The 12,775-nt window shown below is 39.4% G+C and overlaps 1 protein-coding gene across 1 annotated transcript in view; it reads left to right on the forward strand.

Annotated features, from left to right (window-relative positions):
• mtr (5-methyltetrahydrofolate-homocysteine methyltransferase) overlaps nucleotides 1-12,775 on the forward strand; it is a 39,683-nt gene that overhangs the window by 5,136 nt on the left and 21,772 nt on the right. The window contains exons 8-23 of the mRNA XM_046069191.1: nucleotides 244-338; nucleotides 456-556; nucleotides 1,185-1,246; nucleotides 2,299-2,366; nucleotides 2,458-2,537; nucleotides 3,464-3,576; nucleotides 3,727-3,867; nucleotides 4,424-4,609; nucleotides 4,693-4,872; nucleotides 5,414-5,530; nucleotides 5,822-5,962; nucleotides 6,052-6,141; nucleotides 7,125-7,277; nucleotides 8,645-8,752; nucleotides 9,916-10,016; nucleotides 10,870-10,937. Coding sequence (XP_045925147.1) covers nucleotides 244-338; nucleotides 456-556; nucleotides 1,185-1,246; nucleotides 2,299-2,366; nucleotides 2,458-2,537; nucleotides 3,464-3,576; nucleotides 3,727-3,867; nucleotides 4,424-4,609; nucleotides 4,693-4,872; nucleotides 5,414-5,530; nucleotides 5,822-5,962; nucleotides 6,052-6,141; nucleotides 7,125-7,277; nucleotides 8,645-8,752; nucleotides 9,916-10,016; nucleotides 10,870-10,937 — 1,804 coding nt within the window. The remainder of the gene's footprint in view (nucleotides 1-243; nucleotides 339-455; nucleotides 557-1,184; nucleotides 1,247-2,298; nucleotides 2,367-2,457; nucleotides 2,538-3,463; nucleotides 3,577-3,726; nucleotides 3,868-4,423; nucleotides 4,610-4,692; nucleotides 4,873-5,413; nucleotides 5,531-5,821; nucleotides 5,963-6,051; nucleotides 6,142-7,124; nucleotides 7,278-8,644; nucleotides 8,753-9,915; nucleotides 10,017-10,869; nucleotides 10,938-12,775) is intronic.

Below are 12,775 nucleotides of genomic sequence, written 5' to 3' on the forward strand. Positions count from 1 at the left end.
GGTAGAGTGGTTGTAGTTGAGTTTTGTGGTTAGCACATGAGCAAATGCAGTAATGTAAAAATTCCTGTAGTATGTTTCATTATGTTCAAACAATTTCCCCAAATTTCACTGTATCCTTGTGTGGTTTAGAAGACACCTATGAAACAGGTGTCTTATCAGAAAGAAAATTCTTGCCCACCATCTCAGTTGAAGCAATGATCAATGCGTTCTCTATTTAAATGTCTTTTCCTACTCATCGCATAGATCTCAGGGACCATCGTTGACAGGAGTGGACGAACTCTGTCCGGTCAGACAGGAGAAGCCTTTGTAGTGAGCGTGTCTCATGCTAAACCTCTGTGGTGAGTTACTGTACACACATTACATCACACATTACTACACTTACTGTGACTAAACCATGAGAGTGAGGATTGGTGTACAGTGCAGTTTCTTACTGGTTTTGTTTCTCTCTGTTGCAGTATTGGTCTGAACTGTGCCTTGGGGGCGACAGAGATGAGGCCGTTCATTGAGGCCATAGGAAAAAGCACCACAGCTTTCATTATCTGTTATCCCAATGCAGGTAACCCACACTCAGTCTATACAACTACAGTTCTTCAGCACAGTTCGTTGTTGACCTTTACCATAAAGCACTCAGGGCTTAAATCCAAATTTTACAACCAAATATACAGTTGTAAAAAAGGTTTCAGCTCCTCTGCTCAAGTCTGACTTGTTACAGAAGGTATATAACCATTCCATATATTTAAATCAGTGTTAAATAAATAAATATTCCCATCAAATAAATCCTGAAATAAATATATGAGGTAATACATAAATAAATAAATAAATAAATAAATGTAAATATAAATGAATCAGTATAGTTAAAAAATAAATAGGTTTTAATTTAAAAACATTTATTGGTTTCAGGGGAATTTGTTTATTTCAGGGTATTAGAAAACAGCTTTCAATATAATTCAATCCCGGAATACACCACCACCAACACAAACTGCAGCCACAGTAATGACCAGAGATCTATTGAAGGGAGGTTTAGTTATGAACATGTTAACACACTGTAAATGATCTTGTTGTTTTTCTAAGTAAACACTGACCTCTAGCCTAATTTATGTTGCATCATGTGTCAGACCACCAGCGATGATGTAATGATGTCGTGATGTTGTGATCTCTGTTTTTGCCTATCTTGTTTCTGGCAGGTCTTCCCAACACATTTGGAGGATATGATGAGACTCCACAAGTTACAGCTTCCAATTTAAAGGTTATATTTTATTCTTTATATTCTTTATATTTTATTCTTTCTCTGAGGATGATGTTTAACTTCATCAGTCCCAGAGAATATCTTGGCCCTTAGGTTCCTGCAAAATCCTAGCAACAAGGAAGCAGTTCCCTACTGTAAGTCTTATAATTTCCTGTTTATGTCAGACATGTTGGGAACGTTGTGTTAGTTGACTTTTTCTGCTTGTGATGTTCTTGCACCTCATTTTTAGCAAATATATTTAAAAACAAAATATTTCACCAATTTTATATTGTAGCGTACCGTGTTAATCCCCAGAATTCTTACCAACATCAGACACTCTGCCATCATGTCATGCCCCGTCTTTCTTTCCCATTGTTTCCTGTCGATCTCTCCGCTCTAAACTACCCAATAAAGGCACAATGCCACAAAAATAGTCAAAACTAAGCAAGTACTTTTAGTTCCTGGAGAAAATGCACCAGAAAACATTAAATACTGTGGGGAATATGTTCATGTGTTAAGAGTGAAAGATTGCTGACTTGATAAATCTAATGCCTGTGTGTTAAGTACAGATCTGGAGTCAGGACAAGGTTTGCCTGGCTTAGCATATAGATAGAATCAGGGGGAATAGCTAGCCTTTTTGTACTCTGGCTCTGTCCAGAGTATCAAAATACCCTTTGCATACCTCATAGATTAGCATGTCATATCTAATGTGTTTATTCTACCAACATGCAGACATTAGATAGATGGATAGACAGACGTCTCGCACTCATGATGAATGCTAATAAGCGTATTTCCACATATTTTGAACTATTCTTCACTTTGAATGATTAAACGTAAAAGTCATAAACATCATGAAATGCTTTTGTCAGCTTTTCTTTTTTGCTGTGTGTGTGTGTGTATGTGTTGGTTCTGTGCTGTGACAGTTGCCGCCTCTTTTTTTTTACCAGACCTATCTTGAAAAAGATATTGGTCTCAAGAGACCATCCAGGTTTAATCCAGTAGTTAAATTCAAATATAGGAAAATGTGTCCATCATTGCTCCAGCTACATTTTTATCTTAACTTTTGTCTGCAGGAGTTTGCTCTGGATGGGCTTGTGAATATTGTGGGAGGCTGTTGTGGGACCACTCCAGGACACATCAGGTCACTGTCATGTTTCTGACCATTAAGTGTTTGTATTACATTTCATGCAGTTTTGAACATTTAAAAATATTTTCCCTTCCTCCTCATACAGAGCCATATCTGAAGTAGTCAAACACTGCCAGCCAAGAGTTCCTGCTGGTGATCTTTATCAAGACTACTTGCTGCTCTCAGGTATTAAAACCTCCTGTTACCATCTGTGAAGAATGTCTTCTCATTTTCAGTGAGACTTTGATGTCTGATCTAGGTTGTTGTGGTTAATAAATATAAACTAATTAATTGTGGATGCAGTCAGTTCTCAAATAGTGTTTTATTTATTGACCTCAACTACAGAATTAACCTGTTATTTGAAAACAGGCCTTCAGTTTTCACATTTTCAGCCACATTTAATTTTTTTGGTTGAAGCCTCCATGTTCTCATGTCCGTATTATCAAATATAAATAAAGCAAAAAAAAAAGTAGATTAACTCTCTCGCTTTTTCAGGACCACTATCGTCCTCAATGGACCGTTTGCTCCGTGAAATAATATCTGTATTCATTATGCAGATTTACTAAGACTCCGTTTACTGAGGAAGAACATACAATGTTGTTAAAAGCTACAGAAAAAGCTTGCAAGTGGACCTTGAGTTAATGCTTTTTGTTTAGTCAAACTAGAGTTTTTCTTTATCCTTCCTCATTGTTGAGTTAATGTCAAGAAAACCCTTCCAGCAGCTCAGAGGTTATTATCCCCGCCTTTCCTGGTAGGATTTTAATATGGAACGTATGCAGGAAATTCAGATTTACTGAAACAAGGAGAGAGAGGATTTATTTGTGAATACAGTCCTGGTACTCATGATACAGGTAATTCCACCCTCCTCAATGTTTTTAGTGTTCATTAACAACGTTTATGTGCACAACAAACCCCGGGCAGTATTTGAATACTAGTTTTTATTTAAGAGTTTATGGTACACCCCTTCTCCTGGGGAAACTGCAAAATATGTTTCAAACATATAAACCAATTGAAATCCCAGGCATAGGAGTTCATGTTTTTATTTTTTGAAATCAAACAGTGGTGCTGAAATGCAGGATGTCAATGTCATAAAATGTCTTTCTCATTTCTAGGGTTAGAGCCATTCAGGATCGGCCCTTACACCAACTTTGTCAACATTGGCGAGCGCTGCAATGTGGCTGGATCACGCAAGTTTGCCAAACTGATCATGGCAGGAAACTATGAGGTGAGACAGATGTTCAGTAAAATGATTTTTCTTATAGAAGTTATAAGTATTTCTATTATGTCTTTTCACATTTTTAGAATTTGCAGTCAAATCATGAATTTTAGGTTGTGCATATGTTTATTTGGATGTGCTCCTATGTTTGTTGTCCAGGAGGCTCTAAGCATTGCTAAGGCCCAGGTGGAGATGGGGGCCCAGGTCCTGGACATAAACATGGATGAGGGGATGCTGGAGGGGCCAACAGCTATGACCCGATTTTGTAACTTCATTGCTTCTGAACCAGACATCTCCCGGGTAGGAGCTTTAAAGGCAGTGGAAATGAACACATACAAATTCTCAATAAGAGTTTTGGCCATGTTTCCTTATTATATTGGCGATATTGCAAAATGATATGAAGTTATTGCTGAAATAAATTTCTCCCACATTGCAAATTGTGACGGTAAGAGACAACAGTTGAGGTTCTATAGCCATGCCAGCAGTGTGGCTCTGGAGATGGGAGTGTCTCAAGCAGCTCAAAGCACTGCTGTGCTTAACTACAGCCTCACAGAGCTGCTAGCATGGCTGTAGACTCTTAGTCGTAACTTGTGTGTGGACCTTGTAAACTTTTTGCAGTTTACAAATTTGTCATTTCAAATAAAATAGTTTAAAAAAATACTAAAATAGTTTTCTCTCTGGTCTTGGGGATTTTACAGTATTAATTAATCACATTTGGTTGTGAGCGTACATTTTATTTTCCTTTTATTATATTTTCCATTCCAATTTAGCATATGGTGCTATTAATAACGAAACAATAAATGAACCTGCTCAGTAAATCAGAAAAGGGCGTTGAGCCTCTCTTTCTGCTCCCCAGGTTCCTCTGTGTATTGACTCCTCTAACTTCTCAGTGATTGAGGCGGGGTTGAAATGCTGTCAAGGGAAGTGTATAGTCAACAGTATCAGTCTGAAGGAGGGAGAGGAGGAGTTCCTGCTCAGAGCTGCCACTGTGAAGCGCTACGGAGCTGCTGTGGTGGTCATGGCCTTCGATGAGGAGGGACAGGTGAAGCATGCACACACACACACACTCTTACACAAATGGACATGGACACTCATGTTTGCTGACATGTCTGATGTCCTCTGAAGGCCACAGACACAGAGCGTAAAGTGGAGATCTGCACTCGGGCCTACAAGCTGCTGGTCAACAAAGTGGGATTTGACCCCAACGACATCATCTTTGACCCCAACATCCTCACCATCGGTACAGGCATGGAGGAACACAACGAGTATGCCGTGAACTTCATGAGAGCCACCAAACTTATCAAGGTAATGCAAGGTGGGGATCGCGCAGTGGATAAGACGCATGACTTTTGTGTGGAAGAATTCGAATCCCACCGCGTCACATCCAGCAGTGTGTCCCTGAGCAAGACACTTAACCCTTTGGTTTGGTGACACCTGTGATTACTGGTGGTAACAGCAAGTGTAGTGTAATACTACACATTGTTCTGGGGGCAGCAAAACAAGCTATTGTCGTTTTAATAAAGAAGTCTGGCTACAATTAGCTTTTTCAGACCATTCTGTGATTTTATGCTGCAAACAGCACGAGTGTGCGAACAGTGGGGCATGGTGACAGGAGTTGGTTACACAGACGCCCAGTTCATAATACTGCGGAAAGTGACTTAACAGACATTTATTTAAATCTTCAAGATTATTTCTTTAAACTTCCTGCTGACTTGTGACCTGACCCCAAGTAATTACCTGAAGTTATTGCATATTGTAATAACACAGAAGTTATATTGTACTATTGAACTGAAACTTGAATGCCAGTTTAGACTGCATCATACATTGTTTGTGTGTGTGTGTGTAGGAGACATTACCAAGAGCCAGGGTAAGTGGAGGACTGTCCAACCTGTCCTTCTCCTTCCGAGGGATGGAGGCCATCAGAGAAGCTATGCATGGAGCATTTCTCTACCACGCTATCAGGGTAAACGCACAACTGTCACACCTTGCATTCACCTTGATTGTATTGGAGTGGTAGCATTAGTCTAATCAGCAGAGTTCTCAAACCTGGGCATACAAAACCTTATCTATCTGCATGACCACATTCCTAACAACAAATGTGAAGCTCTCACACTGTTTGTCCCATGAAAATGCACCATGCAAAACATTGATAAAATTTCTAAATCTTCTGAGATCTCTCTGTAATACCAGTCCAATGAGAAGAGACCCTGACGGGGTTTCTACTTCTAACACAACCACACACTGTCTGTCTTAGGATGGTATGGATATGGGGATAGTGAATGCTGGGAACCTGCCAGTCTATGATGACATAGATAAAGAGCTGCTGTTACTGTGTGAAAACATCATCTGGAACAGAGATCCTGATGCTACTGAGAAACTACTGGCCTACGCACAGGTACACGCACATACAGTACATACAAATAATAAGCCATGTGGTTGCTTTAGTCTGGCTAGCAGATGTTGACCTACTCATCGTCTTTACAGAACAATGTGAAAGGAGGGAAGAAGGTTGTTCAGACGGATGAGTGGAGAGAAGGAAGTGTGGAGGAAAGGTTGGAGTACGCTCTAATTAAGGTAAAATGATCGTTTAAATGATCACTGGGTATGTACATCACACATTAGGCCTGCAGTTGTCATTAAGATGGATTTGTATTTATTTTATGCGACGACCTTGCTATTGTAAAACGGTGATTTGGGCAGTGACTCAACAGAACAGGATTATCTGTTCACCTGTCAACAGGTAGCGTTTTTCAGCTGCTATGAAATTGTTAGTTTATACTGACAACAGGAATGAAATAATGTGTAAATGACTAGTAAGTACATGTCGGTTTAGCTAAGACTAACCAGGCTGTTTCTGTCCCTCTTTTGACCAGATACTCAGCTTTGTTTTTACCAGACAATTTTCATGTTTAGCTGGCTTATTGTGGACATAGTCTGAAATATTTTCACAGAAACACACATCTCACTTATTGATTTTAACAAAAAACATTAACAGCCTCTAATAAGTCAGAGTCCCATCAGCTGAATTCAACAAAAGTCTTCCTCTTTCGTAAAGATATTCACTGGCATTCTTGGGGCTTGGTAGAACGGGCCAGAATTTATAAATGGCAAGTTTCTAACACTGCTGATGCACTGTTGTGGCTCTGATCTTGAAAAGTTGCAACACCAAAACCTGTCGAGACATGTTAAAGTGTGCACATTGACTTAAACCATTATGTAACATCCCAGTCTTGTTTCCAGCCTATGAATAATGATTTATAATGTTTGTTTTTTAAAGGAGCAGATAAGTTTAAAGTGTCCCCTGCAGACCGTGAATGAACAGGTCTTACAATGGGCAGTGATTTTTTTGTAGGATTTGTAGGATTTTTAAGCCTATTTTCACCTTGTTTTTAACTTTCAAAGTAAACACTGATAGACATGTTTGTTTTTTTTTTTTTTAATCTAAAAGCATTTAGCAAACAGTTTGCCCTATTAACAGTTTGCCTGTTCATTTCAGGTTTTCATTTTTTTTTTTTTCTTTTCTCCTGTTATGCTCCATCCTGTGTTGTCGCTGTCAGGGAATAGACAAGTATGTGGTGGAGGATGTGGAGGAGTGTCGGGCTAATGTTGACCGCTACACTCGACCCCTTCACATCATTGAGGGCCCTCTGATGAACGGCATGAAGGTGGTGGGAGATCTCTTTGGAGCTGGGAAGATGTTCCTGCCACAGGTAGGATGGCTGCTCATTTTGGAATCTTTTGTGGTCCTTGCTCCGCAATAGGGCTGCAACGATTAGTCGACGTAATTGACGACGTCGGCTATAAAAATTTGTTGACGTGAAATTTCATTGTCGACCTGTCGTTACAGAGAGGCTGTTTAAGGGAGAGGTAGCGATCTTCTTCTTCAGAACATTTCTGGTTGTTTATTTCTAACTGCAATGCACTACAGGAAGTACTGGGGGCAGTATCACTTTCACTGTCTGCCATGAAGGCTTGATTTTAAGACAACTCACGAAGAAGAAGCTTTCATGCAGCCATAACTAACACAACCATTAGTGTGCTTTTCCACTTTGATTTTGAGTGAATCCAAATCCAGACCTCCATGGGTTGATAAATTTGATTTCCATTGATAATTTGTGTGTGATTTTGTTGTCAGCACATTCAGCTATGTAAAGAAAGGAGTATTTAATTTTGATGATTATGATTTCATTCATTCAGATCTAGAATGTGTTATTTTAGTGTTCTCTTTATGTTTTTTGAGCAGTGTATATTTCCCCCTAACTCAACAACTCACAAAACTCAGATTTTTTTTTAAGGGAGTTTGGGGCAGATTAGCCGCCGCCTCACGCATTGACAGGAGAACCGTTTTCTCTTCTTTAGAAAGTATGAAATTGTCCAGTGTTTTCTAATCTTGTGCACTTGGCGGCAACACGTTCTGCAGCTGGGAACGTCGCCATGAGCGATGCATCGTTTATGATTGTAAAGTCAGGGCACATCTGGAATGTGAACGCAGCCGTTGTGTATCATAAATGTGCTACTCTCAGCGCCATTAAAAATCAATCAAATTGTCCAAAGCAAACTGTATAGAAAACGTTACAGCTCATAACGTGAAGTAACACAGCTTTAATGGGAAGCTAGCTCGCTTTGCAGACGCTGCAGTTAACAACCTTTTTGGCTGAGTGAAGAGTGAAATGCTGCCACACTCTGGAGGTTTTAGGTGGTGAAGGTGTTACTGCAGCGTTGATGTTTTAGTAACTTTACTGTTCACATCACTTTAGTCCATTAAGCTGACGGTGTTGTTACGGCCCGATGACGTCATGAACGAATCGATTTATTAAATTCGTTGGCAATGAATTTAATCGATTTTTGTCACTAGGTTGATTAGTTGTTGCACCCCTAACGTCAAATGAATACATAACATATTACATAATGGCAAAGTGGCTGTCCAAATGCCATTTGAAATTATTGTTGTGCTGCAGAGATGTCTTGGCCTACACATCATATTCTATAGACTTAAGAATACATCTTTGTTTGCAACCAATGTTCAGCCCTTATATGAAACAGTAACAGAACTTCTAGTCCTTGTATGTTTTTGCAGGTGATCAAGTCGGCTCGTGTGATGAAGAAGGCGGTGGGCTACCTGATTCCTTTCATGGAGAAGGAGAGAGAAGAGTCGATGGCATCATCTGGGTCAACTGAGGAAGTGGTCAGTCTCAACTTAATATGGATGCATTTAGTTGCATGTTAATACAACTAGGTATTACCCTAAGATTTTTTTCACTGTAGACCTAACTATGTGACGTCACAATACTAACTGAACTGAGTGTATCTATGTTAAATCTCCAACAGTGCAGGTACATACATGTATATAGTTTTTATTTCAAGGTATCCCCAAATACCTTTCACAGAGAGAGGGTCAAAAATAATGACTTGTTTTAGCAAGCTGGACTGCACGACCAGATTCTTTTTTTTTTTTTTTTTTTTTTTATACATACATTACAGATCCAAATGTAAACCACTATGGGAGGTCCTGTTGTCAAATGTTTGAAGTATGATGAAGTGAATCAGCTGACTGATTCGTACCAAAGGTTACACTATACTCAAAGGTCAAACCTTTGCTGACAGAAGCATGAAACCTTTTACAAAAGATATGAGTAATGGTATGTGTCAAAAGAAGCTGACCATTTTTAAGTTTAAACCTTTAAAACTCATTAAAGGGATGTCCAGATCACATTGTTGGATCAAAGTCATTGCATTTGGTATCTGTTGATACAATGACTTAATCCAATATTTATTTTATTTCATTTTTAAAAATCATATTTGATGATATATGATTAAAACAATTTGTTATACAGCTGCATTAAGAATATATAACATAAATATATATATATATAGTGTGTTTCTAAAATGTGTATTATATCCATGGAGTTCATTATATTCATCTTGAGCATAAACAAAATACTAAAATTCAAATGCAGGTTTCAGCCATTAGCAGTGATTTAGAGGTGTGGTTCACCTTCAAAATGACACGGAAAGATGAGGCAAACAATTCGGGAGCTGTTCAGTGATGTAATGAAGTACAAAGTGGGCATTGTTGACAAATGGCTTACTTGGTCAAACCAACCAAAGATCGAAACTGGATTGGTTTCTTAAAGCCAATACGATCTGTCAAAAATTCCTGGATTTTCCCAAATCCTAATCCCACAAATTGGTTCAGGACATCTTTACAGTAAGTGAGCTGAAATAGTCACAGTTCCTAAAATCAGAAAGAAAAAGAATGATAAAGGGCAGAGAGGAGCTTTACAACAAGCTAAAATATTCTGTTCTCTCGTCCCTCACTTCCTCTAATGTTTTCTTCTTTGTCTGCAGGATCCTTATCAGGGCACCATAGTTCTTGCTACAGTGAAGGGAGACGTCCATGATATTGGCAAGAACATCGTAGGTGTGGTGCTGGGTTGCAACAACTTCAGGTAAAACCGGCTTGCTGCTAAAAGTTTACAGTACATCTTCAATGATCTGCTGAGCTATTGGTTCTTTTTCTACCACACCCTCCCATTATATTTAGTGTGTCAGCTGACTCACAATGCATTGTAAATAACATGAAATATGTTGTTGACTGGAATTGACATTTTTTTCAAAACAGTCAGAAAGCAGCATTTTATAAGTCTGCAGTTTTTTAGTGTGCGATCAAACAGCAGCAACCTCCATGTAGAAGCCCAGAGGCCTGAACTACGAAGCAGAATGTGAGGTCAGCGAGGTCAATTCAGGTTTAACCCTCATTTTTCAGTCCTAAGCTGGTGGTTCACTTCTTACTTCATACATTTGGCCCCATCATACAGTACATATTCTGTTCTTTAGTCCCTCACGGTTTGTCAAATATGTCGCTCTGCTGCCAGTAGACTTGTCCATGTTTGTGATTGGTCATCTGCTGCAAACACCGGCCCTTTTATGTGAACACGCTCATGGCTGGATTAGGAAACCCTGGGTTGACTTAAAGAGCATCTATTAGGTTTAGGTAACGAAAAGAAACAGAAACAGTGGGTATGTTGAACACTAGCAGCACATAATCTGCTGCTGGCCTCTTAGGTGAATGTATTCAGTGGCACTGACAGTAGCTAACTAAACACTTCAGAGAATTAACCAGTTCACTGCACATTGCCTTTTGATCCCCCACAGGCCACAGTGTTGCACCACTGGAGATAAGTGGCAATCTTGATTTGTGGCTGGACCCTGGGCACCATCCCAACACTATTACTGCTGTTTAATGGCACTGTGTGTGTGTGTGTGTGTGTGTGTGTGTGTGTAATGTTTCTTGTCTTTTAGAGTGATCGACCTAGGTGTGATGGTTCCCTGTGATAAGATCCTCAGAGAGGCCATCGTACACAAAGCAGGTAGAGTGTGCAGTTCAGAGCGCATATTGTCAGTGTGAGATGCTAAACATGCTCAACACAAACACATGCACCCCAGGGGTGTAATTTCCTCTGTGGATAAAGGAACAGATCCCCCTCCCCCTCAATATCCTGTTTTTGTCCAACTGCCAAAATCCAAATAGGAAAAGCTGTGAGTTTATCAAAATGTCGCTTCCAGTTATACCCGGGCACTCAAAGCATTTAACCGTTGCAATACAAGCAAGAACGATTGATTGATTGACTGTTTTTAATTGATTGGATTTTGCCTCTAAGGTAACATACAAACTGCCCTGCCTTCTTGGTGGAGGTTTTCGGGGCAGAATGCAGCTTGTGAGGAAGACTGCAGCTTGTGAGGAAGACTGCAGACACTACTCAGGACAGAAATTCTGTTTTCAGTGGTGTATAAAACCCTTACATAATGAACTGTTTTTATTACCTTAGAATGAGCCATTTCTATCTACTTAACCGTTGAATACGTATACACTGAATGGGTCGGCAAATAAGTTTAGCAGTGGAGCAATTTTTCTATCCATCGGATGGTGGGTGAGAATATAAGGAATAATATTTAAACTGAATGTTGGGTGATTGGTTAGCTCAGTCGGTAAATCGCAAGACTCTCACCTAGAAGGTTGCGTGTTTAATTCCATGTTAGGAGAATTTTTCCCCCCCTCTTCAACAAACTTGATTATGAAGCGACTGTTTAACATGCTCACAATAAAGCATGTGCTGCGGCGCTTGCCATCCTCTGCAGTAGGCTTGACCAATAGCGCGGTATTTCAATTTTGCGGTAATCGCGACAGCCCTAGTGTCAAGCAGGCAACAGACTCCGTTTAATGTCGTTCAAAACTTTTCAAAGTAAAAGCTCTCTAATCAATTCGAAATAAAGCATTGCTGCAAAAACTTTTCTCGCGCTTTTATTTTGCAGGCAAAACCACTAAAGAGGAAGTGATTATGTGAGTAACTGAGATGTATTTCAGCACCGCTATCAAATTATTTATCTATTTATATTTTTTTCCCCTATCAAAGTACCATAATCTGACCGTGGACCAGATGTAAGCAAGGGCCCATAATCACTGTGTTTCCCTTGTAAATGTTTGTATAAACTTCATTTAGACTATATTGTTGGTGTCAGTTTGCAATAGATGCCACTAAATCTTACTTATCTTAAGACTTAACCTTAAAAAGATGTTAGAAGTGATCATCAATCGAAGATAGGGGTGTAACGATGCACCAAATCCACGGTTCTATTCAGACCTTGATTTTTGAGCTACGCTTTGGTTCATAAATAAACACTGAAATCAGGTGGAAAATTGCTACAATAATCTACTTTCAATAAAAATAGATATACACCGCTGCAAGCCCACCCTCCACCGGCCGCCGCCGCCACAGTTGCACTGTTTTAATGAGAGCTCAACGGTCCAATAAGCGGGTGCGTCGCGGTTCTGTCTCTCGATTTCGCAACACGAGACCGTAGGACTTTTGTGTGGCAATTTCGGTCTCGGTTTTAGAACCGTTACAGCCCTAATCAAAGATAACACAGTAAAAGACAGAGCCTTTATAAAGATTGAAAAAACTGGTAATTAGAATTTTTTGTCAAACATTTTTACATCATAGCATAATAAAAATATTTATTCATCTGGTTTTTATGCATGTAGATTTTTGGGGGGGGGTAAACTAACATTATTATGGAGAGCATGATAACCAGTTTAATCCATTCAATCATTATTATTTGCTAGATGATTTAAATGTATGCAAAATAGAAGAAAAAAATATCTTCTCTGACTTAATTATCTTCCCTTCTCTGAGACTAAACCTAACCC

The sequence above is a fragment of the Micropterus dolomieu genome, linkage group LG14, assembly GCF_021292245.1.
Source record: "Micropterus dolomieu isolate WLL.071019.BEF.003 ecotype Adirondacks linkage group LG14, ASM2129224v1, whole genome shotgun sequence".
Taxonomy (NCBI): Eukaryota; Metazoa; Chordata; class Actinopteri; order Centrarchiformes; family Centrarchidae; genus Micropterus; species Micropterus dolomieu.